Source organism: Eleutherodactylus coqui, chromosome 11 (genome assembly GCF_035609145.1).
Source record: "Eleutherodactylus coqui strain aEleCoq1 chromosome 11, aEleCoq1.hap1, whole genome shotgun sequence".
NCBI lineage: Eukaryota > Metazoa > Chordata > Amphibia > Anura > Eleutherodactylidae > Eleutherodactylus > Eleutherodactylus coqui.
The window spans coordinates 5,107,606-5,128,726 of record NC_089847.1 but is presented as its reverse complement, the minus strand read 5'-3'; the positions used below and the strand labels follow the sequence as shown (position 1 = coordinate 5,128,726).

The 21,121-nt window shown below is 46.8% G+C and overlaps 1 protein-coding gene across 1 annotated transcript; it reads right to left on the bottom strand.

Annotated features, from left to right (window-relative positions):
- Positions 1-1,020: 1,020 nt before the first annotated feature.
- On the bottom strand, positions 1,021-19,952 carry LOC136582195 (mixed lineage kinase domain-like protein). The gene is made up of 11 exons (XM_066583045.1): positions 19,621-19,952; positions 10,890-11,351; positions 9,376-9,444; positions 8,781-8,964; positions 8,599-8,696; positions 7,447-7,582; positions 7,246-7,330; positions 6,262-6,407; positions 3,680-3,729; positions 3,143-3,289; positions 1,021-1,278 (listed from the first exon to the last, which is right to left on the bottom strand). The coding sequence occupies exons 2-11, from the start codon at positions 11,338-11,340 to the stop codon at positions 1,232-1,234; spliced, it is 1,413 nt and encodes a 470-aa protein (XP_066439142.1). The 5' UTR covers positions 11,341-11,351; positions 19,621-19,952; the 3' UTR covers positions 1,021-1,231.
- Positions 19,953-21,121: the final 1,169 nt, after the last annotated feature.

Below are 21,121 nucleotides of genomic sequence, written 5' to 3'. Positions count from 1 at the left end.
TTGCCCAACATTCAACCCATCTAAATGGGGTTTAAGAGAGCCAGCGATCAGCCGATGAATGAGCATTTACTAATTTGTCGGCTTACCATGTCTCTTGTATGATGTTACATCTGCTCCTGAAAATAGGGGGTTCTGCCGACAAATGCATGCTGTGTGGGGACAAACAATATTCATCCTCTAACTGCTGATAATCTTGTTTGTCAGCAGACAAAGAAGCGTTAGCTCATTCATTGGTTGATCATATTAGCAGGATCCAATGATCGGGCGAACTTAAAGGCTCCTTCCGATAAGCGTAAGCGCAGGAACGCTCGTAACAGTGTGACTTTTTTCACTGTGAAGGTCACGGTATTGCGAGCATATCTTTGCTGTTTACTGTACTTTCTGCACTGGTGGCGGCCATTAACATCGGCGCGGGACACTTGTGCCGTGATTTAGAAGGCTGTGCAGCCTAATTAGTTCCCGCTCTTATCAGTTTCCCAGCTAAATTGCACCGCTCATTGTGTAAGTTTGTGAGGAATTTGTGCGCCGGGTGTGAGGAAGTAACTCATCGAAAACAATGGGTTCTATCCTCTGCAATGCGCGCACATATTAAGTACGGCCTAACGCGCTCGTGTAAGTCCTAAGGCCGGATTCACATGAACGTATTACGCAGTAAATAGAACCCATTAATTTTAGTGCGTTCGTTCACACGCGGGTATTTTGCATGCACATTTCGGTCGCACAAAAAACTACGCAGTGCATCTTATTTTCCTGCGTATTTGCACAGGGTGAGAAAAGTTTTGAAGTTCTGAAACTAATTGGCCATTTTAATGTCTAAGAAGCATCATTGCGGATTTTTTGCATGTGCAAATACGCACAATTTGCACGCAGAAAGTTCAATAAAAAAATGCAGTTGCTCACATAAAGACGCAGCGCCCGTTCTGCAAAAACGTGGTGCAAATGTGCATATAGTAATGTGAGAAAGATATCTACACCCACCCGTCTGTATAGATGGTCTCCCCCATTCATGCACGCCACACATTATACTTGGTACGTTATATTTAATAGCAATATACAGCAGGACAGATATCACATGTGCACCATGACATCCCCTATACGAGGGTCTCAGCCCCCCTGTGAGAAGTGGCAGGACTGCTGTCTTGGCAGGTTGTGGCGTCTCTAGTGTTTATGTCCTCCGATCCGGAGAGGTTTGGCTATGTATGCAGCGTGCGACGGCCTCGGGCGCGGGTTTCTAGGTCTCCATCAGATTCAAATGAGCGATCAACAGATCTGCAATCTCTGCAAACAATAAAAGTATGCGGTCAATACGATTTATCCCGAATCACCACTAAGAACTGAGAGTAAGGAATCTGAACAGAACAAACGTGCGCAGGATGCAGTTACGCAATTCTATCTTCGGTACTCGGTTACTTCTAAAGCTGTTTTTATATTTTTGCTGTTTTCTTGCTTTCAGAGCGCAGTGCATTGGGCAAACTCATATACTCTGCCCCTTTAGTGGAGACCCCCATGTAGTAATACATGGGACCCTCCTTTGGCTTTCAGAACTTCAGCAATTCATTGTGGCATCCATCCAATGATATAGGAGGACCAAGCATGTGCAAGGAAAACCTTCCCCACACTGTTACTGGACCCCCTTCAGCCTGACAGGAAGGGGTCGTCAATTCATGTTGCTTGTGCCAAACTCTGACCCTCCCATTAGCACCCATGTTTTTCCACTGCTCAGTGATACAAGTTTTGCGCTCTTTTGCCCGCTGGAGTCTTTCTGTTTCTCTTAGACACAATGGCGCTGGAACTGGTCGTCTGCTGTTATAGCCCATCCATGCGGAGGAACGGCGAGTTGTGCCTTCGGACATGTTAGTTGGCGCTCCAGTGTTGTATTCAGCCTGACTGTGCAGCCTGTTGGTCAGAACGATTCCTGACATCCTCCTCCGACCCCTTTCAGTGATGAGTTGTTTCCGTCCTCAGGATCCCCTTTCGCGGGATGTTTTCCTCGATCGGGCCATTCTCTGTATACTCTCCACACCGTTACACGAGAACCCCTCCACACACACACTGTTGCGACCCCGGCTAGTCTAGCAAGGATGACCGGCCTCTTTGGAACGAAAAGGATGTGAAAGAAACTGGTATGGAGGTGCAACCCTCTAAGCTACTAGAAGATGTAGATCAATGTGTGATGGCTAAAGCACTTTTTTCTCCCCTGTCCTCCTGCACATACAGGACCTCTGACACATCCAATACACCTTTGGAATCGTGTCACCCCCAGGCATCCTGTTGTCCTATCCAGCCGAACTGGCGAAGGGGTTCTTCCCTGAAACGCGTATTCTATTGCTGGTTTTTAATTTGTGAAAAAATAAAAAAGAAGTTCTTTTCCCATCACACATGGGAGTTTGATCTACATCCTCTAGTAGCTTAGAGGGTTGCGCCTCCATACCAGTTGTTTTCACATCCTTTTCGCTACACTCACGCCCACACTGGTGGAGCGTCATCTGGTTGGCAGCACCTCCACCATTCGAAATACTCCGTCATTGGAAACACTTTGTACTCCATAAATATTCCATCACCCTCACTGGGTCTCCCTCCACCCTCCTTTTTTATTTCTTTGGCCTCTTTGGAAGTCACTCACGTTGCTGGATTTTCCCATCTAATGGTTGTCACATGATTTCATGCTGCACTCTGGGGTCACAGGGAGAATTACCATATAGGGAAGCTCCAATCATGAGAGGGCTGGGGGTTTTATAAGGGGGGCCAGGGTCTCTAATATAGGGGTCATTCAGTGTACAGTCTGGATAATTTGCAGCAGGTCGTGACTATATCTGCTCACTGACACCAATTGGAATAGTGAAAACTGATGGAGATCCCTCTGCACAATGTCAGTGGTCCACCAGTCCCTGTACTATATGTAGGGAGTGAATAGTTATGCATTAATACCTTTTCATGTGTAATTATTATAGCGGGTGTAAGTCACTTTCTTTTTGGTCTAACAACATCTACAGGGGTAAATACTATACAGGGCCTATCAGAGTGGAATTGCTGTGTGGTGAGGTCCACAGCGCCTAATCTCTTCTCTGTCCATTACAGGTACTGTGGAGTGCGGCGGGCCACATATAATGATAGGACACTTGCTGTCTGCCATCATTCATACCTCCGGCTGAAGGACGACTCCTCGGATCCTTCACTTGACTCCTTTTGATGACATCACGAAGAACAGGAGGACATGAGGTAGGGAGGTCAACGTTAACCTTCTGACATAGTATCTGGTGCATGTCTTCAAGGTTCTCTGCAGAGAAATCTAGAAGAGAAGAAGATTAAGGGTAGACAGCCCCCAGTATGGTACCCCTATAGCCCAAGTCTCCTATATGACGCTGTTCTATTCAGTCATGCTACTTTCTCATAGGGTAACAAATGCTAAATGCCAACCGCTGGTGACAGATAATAGTGATGTAAGGATTATTTGATATAGGTGCTATGGGGGAGTGTTGCAAAATATGGAATTGTGGAAGAACACAGAAATGATGGATATGAATGACAAGGTGAATCTATGATATTGCATCTATTGCATCCCAGGCATAGGGAATAGCTGTATTGCTTTGTAGTGGTCAGATCCATTGCAGTCATTGAAGATCAGCTATAATGGGAGACTAGTACCGACCAGTATTCTGCAGAGCAGCGCTGCACTCACCTTGTAATGGGAATCCACCAACAGCAATCTCCAAAATCACTACTCCTAAACTGAGAGAGAAGAGGTGTATAATCACCAGTAATATAAACAAGAACATCCAGGCCAAACAGAAACCGCACACTACTGGATTAACACCACAAACATGAGTTCCCTTAAAGGAGATGTCCCGAGGCAGCAAGTGGGTCTCTACACTTCTGTATGGCCATAATAATGCACTTTGTAATATACATTGTGCATTAATTATGAGCCATACAGAAGTTATAAAAAGTTTTTTACTTACCTGCTCCGTTGCTAGCGTCCTCGTCTCCATGGTGCCGACTAATTTTTGGCCTCCGATGGCCAAATTAGCCGCGCTTGCGCAGTCCGGGTCTTCAGCAGTCTTCTATGGAGCCGCTCGTGCCAGAGAGCGGCTCCGTGTAGCTCCGCCCCGTCACGTGCCGATTCCAGCCAATCAGGAGGCTGGAATCGGCAGTGGACCGCACAGAAGAGCTGCGGTCCACGAAGACAGAGGATCCCGGCGGCCATCTTCAGCAGGTGAGTATGAAGACGCCGGACCGCCGGGATTCAGGTAAGCGCTGTGCGGGTGGTTTTTTTAACCCCTGCATCGGGGTTGTCTCGCGCCGAACGGGGGGGGGGTTGAAAAAAAAAAAACCCGTTTCGGCGCGGGACAACCCCTTTAATACAGTTGGGCACTCTGTTTTTTTTACAGCAGATGACTGAACAGTAAAGACTATAGTTTGATCAACCCAGAATGCAAATCACCAGTGCAAGACCCTGAACAAGCTGGACATGATAGGAGATTTCAGCTCTGAAGCTTGCAGAATAGTGAGTTCAGCTCTGTATTATAATACAGGATGTAACTCAGAATTAGTAATATAATGTATGTACATAGCGTCTCCACCAGCAAAATAGTGAGTTCAGCCCTGGAGTATAATACAGGATGTAACTCAGGAGCAAGATAAATAATGCAATGTATGTCCAGAATGGTTCATAGATTAAAGCACACATATCAAACATAAGGTCCGTGGGCTGAATCCAGTCCGCCACCTCATTTTATGTGGCTCGCTGGCCATGCAGCAACCTAACAGGCACTCCACTCACCAAGCCTACAGCTCTGGTCCAGCGGCAGTGCAGAGTCTGTGACTGCTGACCTCTTTCAATCGATGTCTGCATGTGCTGTCCCATTAATACTGGGGCCACTATAGGCGTGACTATTACTAGAGCCACTATGGGGGTCACTTACTACTGGGACTACTATACGGGTAACTATTATTACTGGGGTCACTGTGGGGAGGGGGTTACTATTACTACTTGAGCCACTACGGGGGTTACTATTATTACTGGGGCCACTATAGGGGTCACTATTACTACTGGGGCCTCTATGGGGGACCCCATTACTTTTGGGGTCACTATTACTACTGGGGACTTTATGGGAGCACTATTACTAATGGAGTCACTATTATTACTGAGGCCACTATGGGGGGCACTTACTACTGGGGCCACTATAGGGGGTAACTATTATTACTGGGGTCACTGTGGGGAGGGGGTTACTATTACTACTGGAGCCACTATGGGGGTTACTATTATTACTGGGGCCACTATGTGGGTCACTATTATTACTGTCTGGAATGCTTTACTGAATCCTGCACTAAGCATAGAGTTTGACCAGATGACCCTGGAGGTCCCTTCCAACTCTAACATTCTATGATTATATGACTGGGGTCACTATTACTACTATGGACTTTATGGGAGCACTATTACTACCGGTAATGGAGTCACTATTATTACTGGGGCCACAATGGGGGGCACTTATTACTAGGGCCACTATAGGGGTCCCTATTACTACTGAGGCCTCTATGGGGGGCCCTATTACTATTAGGGTCACTGTGCAGGTCACTATTACTACTGGTGACTTTTTGGGAGCACTAATGGGGTTACTATTATTACTGGGGTCACTATGGGGGTCACTATTGCTATACAGTCATGCAATTACAATCGGCCCTTTGAAGGCAACCATAAGGCTGATGTGTCCCTCGGTGAAAATGAGTTTAACACTCCTGGATTAAAATGTTTTTCTGAGACTTTTACTATTGATGACCTATCCACAAAATACGTTTATCAATAGATGATCAGCGCTAATCCATCGTTCTGGATCCCCGCCGATGAGCTGGTTACCCTGCCTGCTGTCATTGAAAATGGCAATGGAAGCAAATAACGCAGTGGCCCCAGTTGATAATGGCTTGACTTCAATGGGAACTGTGCCTGTAGCACTAAACCAGGCCACTGCAATGTTAACAATGCAATCTGCTTCCAGTGCTTTCCGCACTTACAGAAACCCAGTGATCAGCTGAATGACAGGGATCCCAAGCGGCGATTAACTATTGATGACCTAAATAGTAAAAGTCCTGGAAAAACCCTTTAATTCTGTATATAATGGTTAGATGGAGATCAGAGATGACAGATGTAACCTTATATTATCCGTGTCAGCTCCCCCTTGAGTCTTGGATGAATAGTTTTCTGTTTCTTTTGCCATTGACCTGTAATCTTCACACTTTCCATGATCCGCTCTGCTAGGCTCTTACCTGTAAATCTCACTGTGCTTGTTGTATGCGTTGATGTCCTGCCAGGTCTCAGGGGCGAGATACTCCAGCTCACTGGTCTTTGCTCTACTTTCTACTGGATTTCTTCTCATAGATGATTCAGTCTTGGAGAGCTCAAAACCTGATAACTGGAAAGTATAAATGGTGTCATCTGTTATATGGCCAGTGTAGTGTGACATGATGCAGCCTTAGGCTGTTTTCATATGGCCGAGATTCTCATACGAGAATTCTTTTTAATGGGGTGATGCACATGAGCAATTTTTTTCCCGCATTACATAACAATGCGATGCAAGAAATAAATCACGGCACATCCTATTTCTGGGCGTGCTCTTGCATCACATCTCCCATTGCTTTCAATAGGGCTGGCGGCAGCATCACGGCCATGTGCTAGGTGCAGACAGTGAATTGCGAGGTTTCCCCATTGAAAACAATGGGAGAAACTCAGCGATCCTCCTTCCTGACACTACTTCCGCAAAGTAATGCGAGACATTTTTGACACAAAAACGCCTCGCATCCGTGACAAAATCACATGTTGGTGAGCACGATATTGCACTTGAATGTGTGAAGTTAGCCTTACTGTTCTGTGATTCTGACACTTTTATAAGGGCAATGGAATGATTCCTTCACATATCTGGGGTTAGAACATGTATGCAGGCTCCAGACACTACAGAATAACTGAGACACATCGCTGATCACATTGCAAAATATGCTAAAAACTATACATCGCTCTTTTTCTCCAGGGAGTGCCATAATTATGTCCTATATAATATCTCGTGTCGTCCGGACAGCAGCGCTCTGTCTTCCGGTTGTCACAGCTCTGACCTAGAAGAGGAGCTCAGGGTGTCTCTGGAGCTGGTGAAGTTAATAAAACTATGGAGCCAGGAAAAGCTTCATGTCTCTTGCAAACTGCAACATTTTCAGTCTTTGCACTAAATTATACTTCATGTAAATTGTAGATAGCATTACCTTCAGACAGTATGTCCCATCCACCAAGAACTTGGAGCTGCTCAGACTCCCATGTAGAATGGCTTTCATCTCTGTCTGATGTAACCTTTGAAAGAAAGTTTACAATTATTACTGAGAGTGTGATTACATGTCCAGAAGACATGCAGGTTGTCGTCAGCCGAGAATACGAAGTCAGAGGCTTTCACGAATAAGATACAGCACCGATACAAAGCTCTGGCCGCATCTAGAGACATTTGGACGCGGCGCTGCCATGAAAGTTCGGGCTCTCGTCTCAGCAGCTCTCTCAGGGTCCCTTTCTCACAGTATTCCATCACAAGGGAGTAGCGGGAGTCACTGCCTGGACCAGAGGAGAGGAAACAATGAGCTCCAGGAGCAGGTGCACTGAGGAAAAGAGGAAAAAGGAGCTCGGACAGTGGAGAAGGCAGTGGTCAGTAGTGGAGGAGACGGGACAGTGAGCTTCTGGAGCAGGAACAGTGAGGAGCAGAAGAGAAGGAGCTCGGACAATGAAGAAAACAGTTGTCTGGAATGGAGGAGACGGGACAGTGAGCTCCAGGAGCAGCAATAGTGAGGAACAGAAAAGAAGGAGCTCGAACAGTGCAGAAAACAGGAAACAATGAGCTCCAGGAGCAGGTACACTGAGGAGTAAAAGAGAAGGAGCTCGGACAGTGAAGAAAACAGGAAACAATGAGCTCCAGGAGCAGGTACACTGAGGAGTAAAAGAGAAGGAGCTCGGACAGTGAAGAAAACAGGAAACAATGAGCTCCAGGAGCAGGTACACTGAGGAGTAAAAGAGAAGGAGCTCAGACAGTGCAGAAAACAGGAAACAATGAGCTCCAGGAGCAGGTACACTGAGGAGTAAAAGAGAAGGAGCTCGGACAGTGAAGAAAACAGGAAACAATGAGCTCCAGGAGCAGGTACACTGAGGAGTAAAAGAGAAGGAGCTCGGACAGTGAAGAAAACAGTTGTCTGGAATGGAAGAGATGGGACCGCGAGCTCCAGGAGAAGGAACAGGGAGGAGAGGAGGAGGAGCTCAGGCAGTGGAAAAAACAATGGTTTGGAATGGAGAAGACAAGAGAATGAGCTCCAGGAGCAGGAACAGTGAGGAAGAGAGAAGAAGGACCTCAGAGAATGGAGAAGGCTGTGGTCTGGAGTGGAAGAGATGGGACAATTGGCTCCAGGAGAAGGAACAGTGAGGAAGAGAGGGGGGAGAAGGAGCTCAAACAGTGGAGAAGGCAGTGGTCTGGAGTGGAGGAGATGAGTCAATAAGCTCAAGGGGCAGGAGAAGACAGTGGTCCTGGAGTAGAGCAGACAGGACACAAGGAGATGGTCATAGTGTAGCCCTGGTTCTCTCACTTGAGTTATCTATGCAGATACCATAGAGACGCAAGATATTCGGGCTTTCGTATTTCTTCATGGTCTCGCTCTCAGACCGGAAAGTCTTCCTTATATAGCTGGAAATGGAAGATGGACATGTCTGTAAAATCACTCCTGATGATCAGAGAATCTCGCAGCTGCTTCTTCACCTGGAGACTCACTCATCATTTCTGCTCATCTCTCCCCTTAAGACTTTGATGACCACCGGGCTCTTGTGATATTCTCCTAAGTACAGGCTATGGCTGTCGTCGGTCATCATGCCAGGAATATTCAGCAGTTCTCCGAATCTCAGATCTGTAGCTCGAATCTCCTTTATATCCCATGGTCGGACAACCTCCGCTTGTACTGTCGAAGCACAAAATGTACTTATTATGTGCTAAAAAGTAATCTGTCGTATCACACAAGACTGAGCATCCCCTGGAAAGTGAACACCCCAGGGCAGTATCAGGCATCCACTGGGTGGGGATCTGCATCATCTCAGCTTTGTGTAACATTATTATGTCAGAATTGGAGATCCTTTTCACATCTGATTGGTCACTGTCTGATCTTGAAGCTCCTCACCTTTACCTGCTTTATATGTGAAGCTCCCACATGACAGAGTTGCAGTGCCCGACCATGGAGGATCTATATGGTGACCACCAAATGTAGGGAATCATTCTCCAACTTGGAAGCTGGGGAGCCAATGGCTGCATCTCAGGGATATAAACTATATGTACTCTGCCCTCTGCAACACCTACAGGAACCAGCAATACTCACACAGCTTCTGAATCCTCTGTAGGGTATCGTCCACTGAATCCACCTTGTCACATAGTGAAGTGATTTCTCCTGCAGGACATAAATATTCAGCATTCAAATCTAAGGACATCACCATACCCACACCTCTGTCCTTAGCTACACCGAGGTTGTGGTCCTAAGATGAAGGCTAAATACTGTGCCTCTGTCTCTGCCAACTACTGGCACGAATGAAGCATGTTCCATCCAGACGGAGAATTAGAGACTTGCATTCGGTTCTAACAACTACACTCTTTTGACAAAAGTATTGCCCCCCCCCCCTACCAGTCCTGTGCTGTCAGGCGAAGGAGATATGCTAATCAGATGTGTGAGCATTAGGTATAAAGGAGAGGATCACACAGGCATATCCCAGTACAGAAACCATCAGATGCCACCAGGTTTAGAGTTGACAGACTTTCAATGGGGTTGGTTGGTTAGCTGGCAGGTGACATCCCATCAGTTTGGACATCACAGCTTCTGGACCTTCCAGAGTCCACTGTTGGCCATGTTATTTGGAAATGGAAACCATCAGGTGTGTGCGGTGCCGCCACGTTCAGGGAGACCTTGTAAACTGACAGAACGTGGACAACAAAGCCTTGTAGGAGCTGTGAAGACATCATACACATGGTCTCACGGGTCATTGGAACAACCAATTAGGGGCAAGTGGCGTTTCAGGACTGTGGAGCCGTAGCCTAAGGCTTTCTTTATATGGTGGGGTTAGTACCAGAATTTTGCACATGGATTTCCCCTTAAAATCCACAACAGTAATCCGCTGCTAAGCCACAGATTTCTGCCTCAAATTTGCATTTCGGTTTGCCATGGATCCACACACAGATTTAGCTATTTTCACTGGGCAATTCGAGTCCAAATTTCCCAGTGCGGATTCAGGAAGTGACCCGTTACTTGTCTATCATCTGTAGGCCGATTTCAAATCTGTGCCATGTAAATGATTGCGTGGAATGACATTAAAAGCAATGTGTGACTAAGGGCTCATTCACATGGGTGTATATACGCTGCGTATTAGGGCTCATACCCACGACCGTGTAAAACACTGTGGGGAGCCCTGTAGCATTCTGCGCGTTCGCTCGTGGGCATGAGCCCTTAGACACATATTTTTTACACATTTAAGACGCAGTACTGAATACCCATTATTCTGCATAAGATACTTAGGGAATACGAAGTGTTTTCGGACATGAAAATGCTGCGTATTCACGGACCGAAAACTGTATATGTCTGTGTGAACGAGCCTTTAGATGGCATTGATTCCATGTCAAAAATCCACCATGGGAACATACCCTAATAAATTGGATTGTGTCCCCCTCTCCTCAACAGTTCCTTCTCTGCTACATTGTATCGAGTCCAGACTGTTAAAATGTATCAGTGCAGGTAACATGTAACAAACTATCCAGACAGGAGGCAGATCGGTGCTGCTGTGTTCAGCTGACATGCTGGGCTGGATACACTGTAACAAAGCCTCAGCTGTGAGAAGGATTACTTACTCTCTAAAAGAGGTATCAGTTTGCTCAGGTCTTCTTCAATGTCCTTCAGATTATGCTTCCTCAGTCGTTCATCATCAAAGTATGTAAGAAATTCTGCTCTGTGCTCCACATTAAAGAGGATCTGCAGGGCCTGGGCCGTGTTACTCAGCTGCTCGCTGATGTGGATGAACTTGTTCTGTATGCCCCCGGCCTGCAGGAGGTGCCGCCACCAGCCGGTCCTGGAGTACTTCACCACCCAGCATTCCGCATTTTGCATGTTGAGTAGCAGCTCAGACAACGTCTTCTCCAGCTCCTTGGATTTTGCTGGGTCATTCCTTAATTTCTCAACTGCAATCAAGAGCAACTCGATCCTCTTCTTCAGCCGATAGCAGCGCTTCTTATTGGTCTGCGCCTTGTCACACTGATCGTAGATCGCTTTTGCAACTGTAAAAATGTTTTTCACCACCTCCATGTTTCTTCAACCTGTTACAGACGGAGGAAACAGAGGAGAATTTATTACTGACGTTTTCATACAGACGAAGTGGCCCCGAACTGTTGGGAAACTACATCTCCCAGCATTCCCTGACAGCCGGTATGTGACCCTCCTGCTGTTGTAAAACCAGGCCTCCCCGCAGTCTGGCATACAGTTGCGGTTGCATGACTAGGTCATGGTGAGTCTTTGGTCTCTGGATATAAATACTAAATGTTTTCCAGTCACTGACAGCCAGCAGACACCTTGAAAATGCTTAGTGTAATGATATATGGTAGTAACATAGAACAAGCTTTACTAGGACCGGCATTTCAAACACCAATCTTAGTACAATTTCCCCCTATGCACGGTGCGCTTAATACATGGAGAGATGCACACTTCCATGTATTATATTATGCATTATATCTGTATAATATGTGTTACTGTATCTCCAGCAGCTCAGTGTGGCGCACATTTTAATAGTAATTTACACCAGTTTCTGGCATAAATTATATATAAATCTGATGGTCCCTCCTGACAAGTCCTGCCCACTTTTCAGGGCCAGTGCAAATTCCAGTCCAAAATTGTTGCACAAATATCTGCTTTTGCAAGAATTTGTGACTTTTTACACCAGAAACTGACATAAAAAGGTTTATAAATGCGCTTCCTGATACATAAAGCTGAAAAATGCACATGTCCATCCACTTCAACCTATTATCCTGTGCTGACCCCTGATATATCTATACATAGTTATTAGAGCGCCCCCTTGTTACAGTCCTGGGTATAATAGATGATGGGAGAGATCTCTGTACTGACCCCTTATATATCTGTACATAGTTATTAGAGCGCCTCCTTGTTACAGTCCTGGGTATAATAGATGATGGGAGAGATCTCTGTACTGACCCCTGATATATCTATACGTAGTTATTAGAGCGCCCCCTTGTTACAGTCCTGGGTATAATAGATGATGGGAGAGATCTCTGTACTGACCCCTGATATATGTACAAAGTTATTAGAGCGCTCCCTTGTTACAGTCCTGGGTATAATAGATGATGGGAGAGATCTCTGTACTGACCCCTGATATATCTATACGTAGTTATTAGAGCGCCCCTTGTTACAGTCCTGGGTATAATAGATGATGGAAGAGATCTGTGTACTGATCCTTGATATATCTATACATAGTTATTAGAACACCCCCCTGTTACAGTCCTGGGTATATTAGATGATGGGAGAGATCTCTGTACTGACCCATGATATATCTATACATAGTTAGTACAGCGCCCCGTTGTTACAGTCCTGGATATAGCAGATGATGTGAGAGATCTTTGTCTTGACTCCTGATATATCTATACATAGTTATTAGATCGCCCCCCCTGTTACAGTCCTGGGTATAATAGATGATAGGGGAGATCTCTGTACTGACCCCTGATATATTATACATAGTTATTAGAGCGCCCCCATGTTACAGTCCTGGGTATAATAGATAATGGCCGCCTGCAGACGAGCGGGTCGGATCCAGCAGCGAGAATTCTCGCCGCGCGATCCGACCCGAGCGCCTGCAGGGACGAGCGCGTACTCACCCGCGCCTGGCGGCCCCGGCTCTTTCATGTGCCGGCTGCCGCGCAGCCGGCGCATGCGCAGACCGGAGCCGGCGGCCGGGTGAGTGCGTGCCCCGCAGAAAATTAGGACATGCCGCAGTTTGTTTGCCGCGCGAGATTTCGCGCGGCCAAACCGCGGCCGTCTGCATAGGAGTGCGTATTTTAATGCACTCCTATGCAAACTTTCAGCGGCGGAAATCCCGCGGGAAATCCCGCGGCGGGATTTCCGCTCGTGTGCAGGCGGCCAATGAGAGAGATCTCTGTATTAACCCCGGATAAATGTATACATACTTATTAGAGTGCCCCATTGTTACAGTCCTGGGTATAATAGATGATGGGAGAGATCTCTGTACTGACCCCTGATATATCTATACATAGTTATTAGATCACCCCCCTGTTACAGTCCTTTATATATTAGATGATGAGAGAGATCTCTGTACTGATCCTTGATATATCTATACATAGTTATTAGAGCGCCCCCTTGTTACAGTCCTAGGTATAATAGATGATGAGAGAGATCTCTGTACTGACCCCTGATATAACTATATATAGTTATTAGAGCGCCCCATTGTTACAGTCCTGGGTATAATAGATGATGGGAGAGATCTCTGTACTGACCCCTGATATATTATACATAGTTATTAGAGCACCCCCTTGTTACAGTCCTGGGTATAAATAGATGATGGGAGAGATCTCTGTACTGACCCCTGATATATTATACATAGTTATTAGAGCACCCCCTTGTTACAGTCCTGGGTATAATAGATGATGGGAGAGATCTCTGCACTGACCCCTGATATATCATACATAGTTATTAGAGCGCCCCCTTGTTACAGTCCTGGGTATAATAGATGATGGGAGAGATCTCTGTACTGACCCCGATAAATGTATACATACTTATTAGAGCACCCCCTTGTTATAGTCCTGGGTATAATAGATTATGGGAGAGATCTCTGTACTGACCCCTGATATATTATAGATAGTTATTAGAGCGCCCCCTTGTTACAGTCCTGGGTATAATAGATGATGGGAGAGATCTCTGTACTGACCCCTGATATATCTATACATAGTTATTAGAGCGCCCCCTTGTTACAGTCCAGGGTATATTAGATGATGGAAGAGATCTCTGTACTGACCCATGATATATCTATACATAGTTATTAGAGCGCCCCCTTGTTACAGTCCTGGGTATAATAGATGATGGGAGAGATCTCTGTACTGACCCCTGATATAGTATACATAGTTATTAGGTTGCCCCTCAGCTGTTTTTTTTTTCTAAACTAAATACACCCAATTTTGATAACCTCTGGGTATTGTAGTCCGCGCATTCCATTTATTACTTTAGTTGCTGTTTCTGTACCCACTCAAGCTCTGATATGTCTCGCTTGGATACAAGATGTGATACGGTGGGCATGGAGGCATATAGGTTCTGTATGGCATTCTGCGCCATATCGCTCCACATTTGCTGTAACTGAGCCTCTTGATCGTGCAAACTCGTAGGCTCTTCAAGTTGGTGTCCCAGATGGTCCATACATGTTCTATGTTCTGTTGGCGATAATCTGGTGACTAGGCAGCCACGGAAGTGTTACAATGTTGTGGGGGCTCCTGTGACCCCCTTGTGTGTGCGGCCCAGCATTATCCTGCTGCCTCTTGGAAGCCGCCATGAGAGGAACACATGTGGCTGCAGGATGTCCTGATCATATCGCTGAGCTGTCACTGTCCCTCGTACCACCACTATGGGGTCTGACTGTCGTATGTGGTCCCCCCCCCCCCGCCAGACCATCACACCAGCAGGGGGGGCAGGATTGAGGTGCTCACCCCAAGGTATATGGGGTGGACTTGGACTTTACTCCATTAGTGTGTATACTTGGCTATGTTAATAATCTACCAGTAGAAGAACAAAAACAGATAGCAAGAGTGATGTTCCTATACACTGCAAGGAAACTGATAGCTCCACACTGCTTAGATGAAGGCCCCCCCCCTCCCCCCAGACTTGTGGAGTTTAAAACTAAAGTCAACCGTCTTCTAGTTTACGAGAAAGGGATATAACCTAAACGTAAAACCGCATATAAATATGACATGGATGAAGTGGTTGTGGCCCCTGATCTGACTCCTTGGAACTTGTTGGGCAATGTTCAATTGAATTGATATTAACCCCTTAAGGACCAAGTGCGGTAAATATATGGCACCTGGTCCTGGGCTTTAATTCCCGCCGATAGCCGATGTACAGCATAGAATTAAAGCCTCTGCTCCTACGATCAAGCAGGAGCAGCGCTAGCCATATTGAAAACATAGGGAGTACATCGCGGACTTCTGCCACAGCTGTGACAACTATGGCAGAGGATTCCTTCATCCCCGCGTGATGCTATCCCATTGCTTTCAATGGGATTGGCACTGCTGCAGCCCCATTGAAAGCAATGGGTTGCAGGCAACCCCCGCAGCAATGGTTTTTGGGGGAAGGGCTTGAAATATAAGCCCTTCCCTGAAAATCATCCCTAGCTGTAAAAAAAAAAACTATACTCGCCTAGAAGAGCTTTCTGGCTCTTCTGTCCGGCCCTGGCAGTTGTCTTCTGGAGGCCGGGGATTGAAAAATCCCCGCCCCCCAGAAAGCGCTTGTCTCATTGACTGAGCGATCAGCCAATCACAAACAGCGCTAAGCCATTCATTGAATTCAATGAATGGCTGCGTGCTGCCTGTGATTGGCTGAGCGTTGTGACCAATCACAGGCAGCACTCAGCTGTCATTCAATGGCTGAGCACTGCCTGTGATTGGCTGAGCGTTGTGACCAATCACAGGCAGCACTCAGCTGTCATTCAGTGGCTGAGCACTGCCTGTGATTGGCTGAGCGCTCAGCCAATGAGACAAGCGCTTTCTGAGAGCGGGGATTTTTCAATCCCGGCCTACAGAAGACAGAAGATGACATCCAGGGCCGGACAGAAGAGTCGGACGGCTCTTCTAGAAGAGTATAAGTTTTGGGTTTTTTTTCTCACTTTTTACAGCTAGGGATGATTTTCAGGGAAGGACTTATATTTCAAGCCCTTCCCCGAAAATCATCACTGCAGGGGTTGCCTGCAACCCACTGCTTTCAATGGGGCCGCAGCAGTTACGACCCCATTGAAAGCAATGGGTTTAGCATCACAGACTTCTGCCACAGCGGTGACAGCTGTCGCAGAGAATTCCTTGACCCCCGCGGGGATGAAAGAATCCTCTGCCATAGCTGTGACAGCTGTGGCAGAAGTCTGCGATGTACTTCCTATGTTTTCTCTGTGCTGCGAGGCACTCGTTCTCGCAGCGCAAGAAAAAATATCGTTAGTGGGTAGGCAACCTAAAGATTAGCTTGTCATCTGCATATAGTGCAATATTTTCCTCTATTATGCCACGCCTAAAGCTCAGTCTACCCAAATGTAATCTTAGAGCCCTTTTACACACAACGATTGTCGTTGCTTATAAATGTGTGCCCATCCTGCACTTACCGTGCACTTTTCGTCCATCGCTGAGTTCAGCTCAGCTTAAAATCCGTTGTGTCTGATAAGAGGGACCGTATGCTAAGTTCTCCGTGGGCAGCCCTGATAACATTCTTTCAGCTGCTGTCCTGCTGGAGAACAATAGCAATGTATTCAGAGAACAGACCACCCGCTGTTCTCTAAATACAAGCAACTGAAGCTAGTTAACTACTAATGGGCTGATTAGCTCATTAGTAGCTAATGCAAAATGATCGCTCAAAACTGTCAGTTTCTGACTAATTTTGAGCGAATATCTGTGTGTGTAAATTAGGTTTTACTTTACTCCCTGGAGGTTCAATTGTGAATGCAGACAATAAGAGAGGAGAGGAGACATCCTTGGCGTGTTCCTTTGTACAACACCCATTCATGCTCATAAAAGCCTTAGCATAGGCATACAGTAGTTACACCCATCCTAAAAATTTTGGGCCAACTTCCATTCTACCCATTACTTCCCATAGAAAGGGCCATTCTACACTATCAGATGCTTTAGTGCTGTCCAATGAGCATATTATCTGCAGTGATTGCTTTCCTAATGTCCATCGGAGTGTCCCCATGTCCCGGCATCATTCTGAATTATCGCGAGATTACTGGCGCCATATTGATTACTTCATCCCCAGTATTAAGTGCTACCGCGCATGTCCCCCAAATCCCATACATAATACCGCGGGAATTCATTAGAAATACTGGGCAGCGCACCAAATATTGTCATCTTTTATCTGCGCATGTTAGACCGAGATCTTCAGTGGGATAGCTCTTATAGCCCTGTATACACCCGATTATTATTCATGCATTTCTATCACAATAAGGCTAATTCCACACCGGCGATCACGATTTTGTCGCAAGAAAATCGCTGCAAAATCGTGTCTTTATTCGCTGTGATTTATGAGCGTCAGTAATGCTTTTTTGGAGAATAATTTTGCATCGCTGCCGCCCGTGATACAATCGCGCAATTTTTTATCGCAAAAGTCAATGGGACTTTGTAATGTGAAAATTGCATCGCGGTATTGCGATGCGATAAAAAGAAGCCTCCATAGGAATACAGGGGAGATATTACCAAAAAAATAATCGCACATCGCAGAAAGATAGAGCAAGCTACGACATCGCATCAGTGAAAACATCGCAGAGCGGAATAAAACCGTTCTACATCATTCGTTTCATATTCTGCTCTTTTGTTGACTATCATAGCAGGCGAAAATCGCGTGATTTTCTTGCCCGTCTGAAACCACCCTTAACCTAACCATAGTGAGACCTAGCACATATACAGCCAGCGCGAGGTGAGACGCGAGCATGCAATCACAACACTCCATTCCCACCGGATGCCGGAGTTTGTATGATTGTCGTTCAGTGTACATTCATGCCGACGGCTTAAGGGCGAGCGGGAATTCATTCGCTTCTCATTCGTTGTTTAGTTTCTACATGCAGAACACTGAATGAGGAATTCACACATCTAAACAGGCAGCCGGTCACTTATGAATGAGGGCCTGTTTACTGTGAATGGAGGCGAGCTGGACGCAGCGATTCATCAGTGATGCTTCTTCCTGTGTATAAGCATTGGAACGATTGTCAGGGATCTGCGCCCGACAGGTCGGACCATGTAAAAGGACCCTAAGCATTCATCCCAGGTCCCTGAAACAATTTTTAACCCCTTCAGGGCATACAGTTACATGCTGGGTGCACGGGGTTGTATGGAGTGAGATTGAACGCCGATTGACTCCATACACAGCGGGTGCTGGCTGCGCTTGATGCCGATCGTGATTGTCAATCCTTTAAATGTCCTGATCAGTGTTCAAGAGTCCTGATGTGCCAGGAGGACATAAAAAGTAAAGTATCTGCCTGAGAAAGCCCCCACACATTCTCCCCCCTCCCTTCTGTATTCCTCTGCGAAAGTGAAAGTAGAAATTCTGTGGTAGTCTGGTTTGAACTGTTAACCAGTAGTCATGAAAAAACAAAATTGGGGTGGGGGTGTGTGTCATTAAGGGGTTAAACATCTTCCACTTACTTCTAGCTTTGTCAATGATGCCAAAGTGCATCCTGATAACTCTGTCTGTATCTTTGTATCCTCTGTGATCAAGTGCCGGTGAACTGGTAATTACTTTCTGTTATCAGCCATTTCAGACCAGAGAGGGGTGACTGTTATGTCGCATTTAGAAGGGATGAGAGCCGTCTAAACGACTGCACAGGTGCGGACGTCACCAATAAGGTCTTTAGCGCTCATGCAGAGTTGACCGCTGGATTGCGGGCTTCTATGTGAGCGTTTACACGGAGCGATAAGCTTGCTGACTGAAAGCGATAATGAATAGTAAACAGTTTTTTTGCATTTACACGGGACAATTATTGCTTAATTTTGTTCATTTCAAAGAATTTTGAGTGATAAACGTTCCGTGTAAATAGCCCTTTAGACGGGAGAATGCAGTCTATTGCTCCCTGTTATCAGCGATTCCAGGCCCATGAAGAGGCTGACTGTTAGGTTGGCCTCACACGACTGGATGTGAATTGCGAATTACACTATCAGTGTTCTCGTGGACTTTCTGCGGTAAAACGTGGGCATTAAAAGGCAGGCATTGTCGAGTTTTCCTCCACATTCACGGATACAAATTGCAGATTCTGCGAGGGGAAGAAAAATGTCAGCGTGCTCTATGTTACTGCGGAATCCAGTCCGACAGCCTGCATTGGTCAGTGGAGGCTTCCGACCTGCAGCCCATACGCGATTGACATTACATATGGGCTGCGGGTACTCGCCAAGCGTCAGCGTGGGAAATACCAACAAAACAAACCTGTACTGCGCATGATCGCCTGCGAGCTGCCACGGTCACCCACAGGACAGTAAGGGGAGGTACGCAGGGTCACCGGCCGGGCCCACTGCCGGAATCCGCAGCAGGCCTGCCACATGTGGAATTTGACCCGCTTGTGTGAGCCCGGCCTGCGAGAGGTAAATACAGCCTATATCAGCTGTTTCAGGCAGGGGAGAGGCTGCTTGTAGGATAGGTAAATACAGTCTATTGCTCCCTGTTATCAGCTGACTGCAGTGATCTGCAATGGGATTAGTCACAGAAGTACATAATCCTCCTGGCCCCCAGGGATCACATCTCCAAGGCCTGAGCCCCCCACCCTGTCCTTATCTGTGCCTGTCTTTAGGCTGTGTGCAGGTTCTTGTCCCTCGTCCGGACATTTAATGCGCTCACCGTATTGCAGATTTTCACTTTGGACAATGGAAGTGATTTCTCTTCTTCTGCGGTCTTTGCAGTCGTGTCCCGTCCCCAAGTTCAGCCGCTGCACATGTCACCCGTTCTTCCTTCAGTCCATGAACTACTTCCTCCCCCTCCCACTTCTGTCATATTTACACGTTTCCTCCCAGCTCGAGTTTTCCATTTTTAGACTTCCCAGATATGAATTAATTCTGGGAAGTGATGCGTCCGCAGCGCCACCTATTGTACGTTAGCTTCCCTGCAGGTCAGTGTCCAACCTTCTAACGTGATGGAGGATCAGCCGGACCAGAATGCTCTCCATAAGGATAAGACAGCAGTGTACATATAGCAGCTTCCGGGGTCTCAGGAGGGTTCTGGTGGGCGGGGTGAGGGGCCTCTGAGGTGGGTTGGGAGGAGACTTGTAGGCCCTTCATTGCCCTTCTGGGAACATGTAAGATGGTATGGTGTGACTGTAGCGGCGTCTGTTGGAGAGTAGCTATGACGCCCAATGTCCACGGGCAAATTTGATTTGCGGAATCCGCGAATACAGCCGCCCATAAAGATACATTGACACCCGCAAATGGATGAAAACGTGCGGATTTGATTTGCAGACCTTTTGGTCCAGAAAACAAATCACAGCATGCTCCATATTAGTTCAGTTCCCGCACGGACGGCTTCCATTAAAGTCAATGGAAGCTGTCTGATCCGTGGCACACCCGCAGCTGACACTGTGGACGTGCCACGGATCCGCGGGAAAGCAGAGGATTTAAAAAAACAACTACTGCCGATGGCGAGCCGTCAGGACCATGTGCAATACAGCAAACCCGTAAGAGGAGGGATCTGCGCGGACACCGCTGCCAGGGAAATGCATGTAAGCAGGGCTCACTGGCCGTGGGCAGGGCTGGATTCTGCCTGGGATTTCCTGCACAGAATCCGACCCGCACGTGGACATTGTCCAGCCTTCTAGCAGGCCTTGTAACATGACCATGGCCGCTCTCACACAGGTGCTCTTTTCTGCGTTTAATGCTGAATTTTCAGCGCAGCGCTAAATGCTGTCAATCACTGCCATTTCAATGGGACTTCTCAGACAGGCGTTAAAACGCAGCGTTTTTAATGTTGCGTTTTTCAAGCGCTGTCTGTTCTAGTTTCATGCATCTTTGCGGTTTAAAATACGATGCTTTGCCCATTGAAATGAATGGGGTGCGTTTTCGGCGCTGCTGAAGATGCGGTAGAATGTGGTCACTGTGTTTTTGACTGTGTTTTCAGCTGCGCTTTTGCAGTTCTGGTATTATCAGCGTGCTGAGCTGCGCTTATAACTGTGCTGCAAACGCTGTAAACGCGGCATTTCTTCAAGCGCCTGCGGCAGAGTGGCCTCAGGTCTCCCTCACAAAGGTGTTCCGCAAAGCACCGCAATTTCGTTAATGGCGCTTTGCCGCGATTGACTTTAGTTTTCATTGGGCGCACGCATGATTAGCGGTGAATGGAGGCAATGAAAGTC

What these genes read in the sequence shown, in the direction of transcription:
- LOC136582195 (XM_066583045.1), bottom strand. Translation starts at nt 11,340, where the DNA reads ATGGAGGTGGTGAAAAACATTTTTACAGTTGCAAAAGCGATCTACGAT. An exon ending in GAGATGAGCAGAAATGATGA is followed by an intron (nt 8,697 to 8,780) that starts GTGAGTCTCCAG and finishes TTCCATTTCCAG; the next exon opens with CTATATAAGGAAGACTTTCC. An exon ending in ATGGGACATACTGTCTGAAG is followed by an intron (nt 6,408 to 7,245) that starts GTAATGCTATCT and finishes TATACTTTCCAG; the next exon opens with TTATCAGGTTTTGAGCTCTC.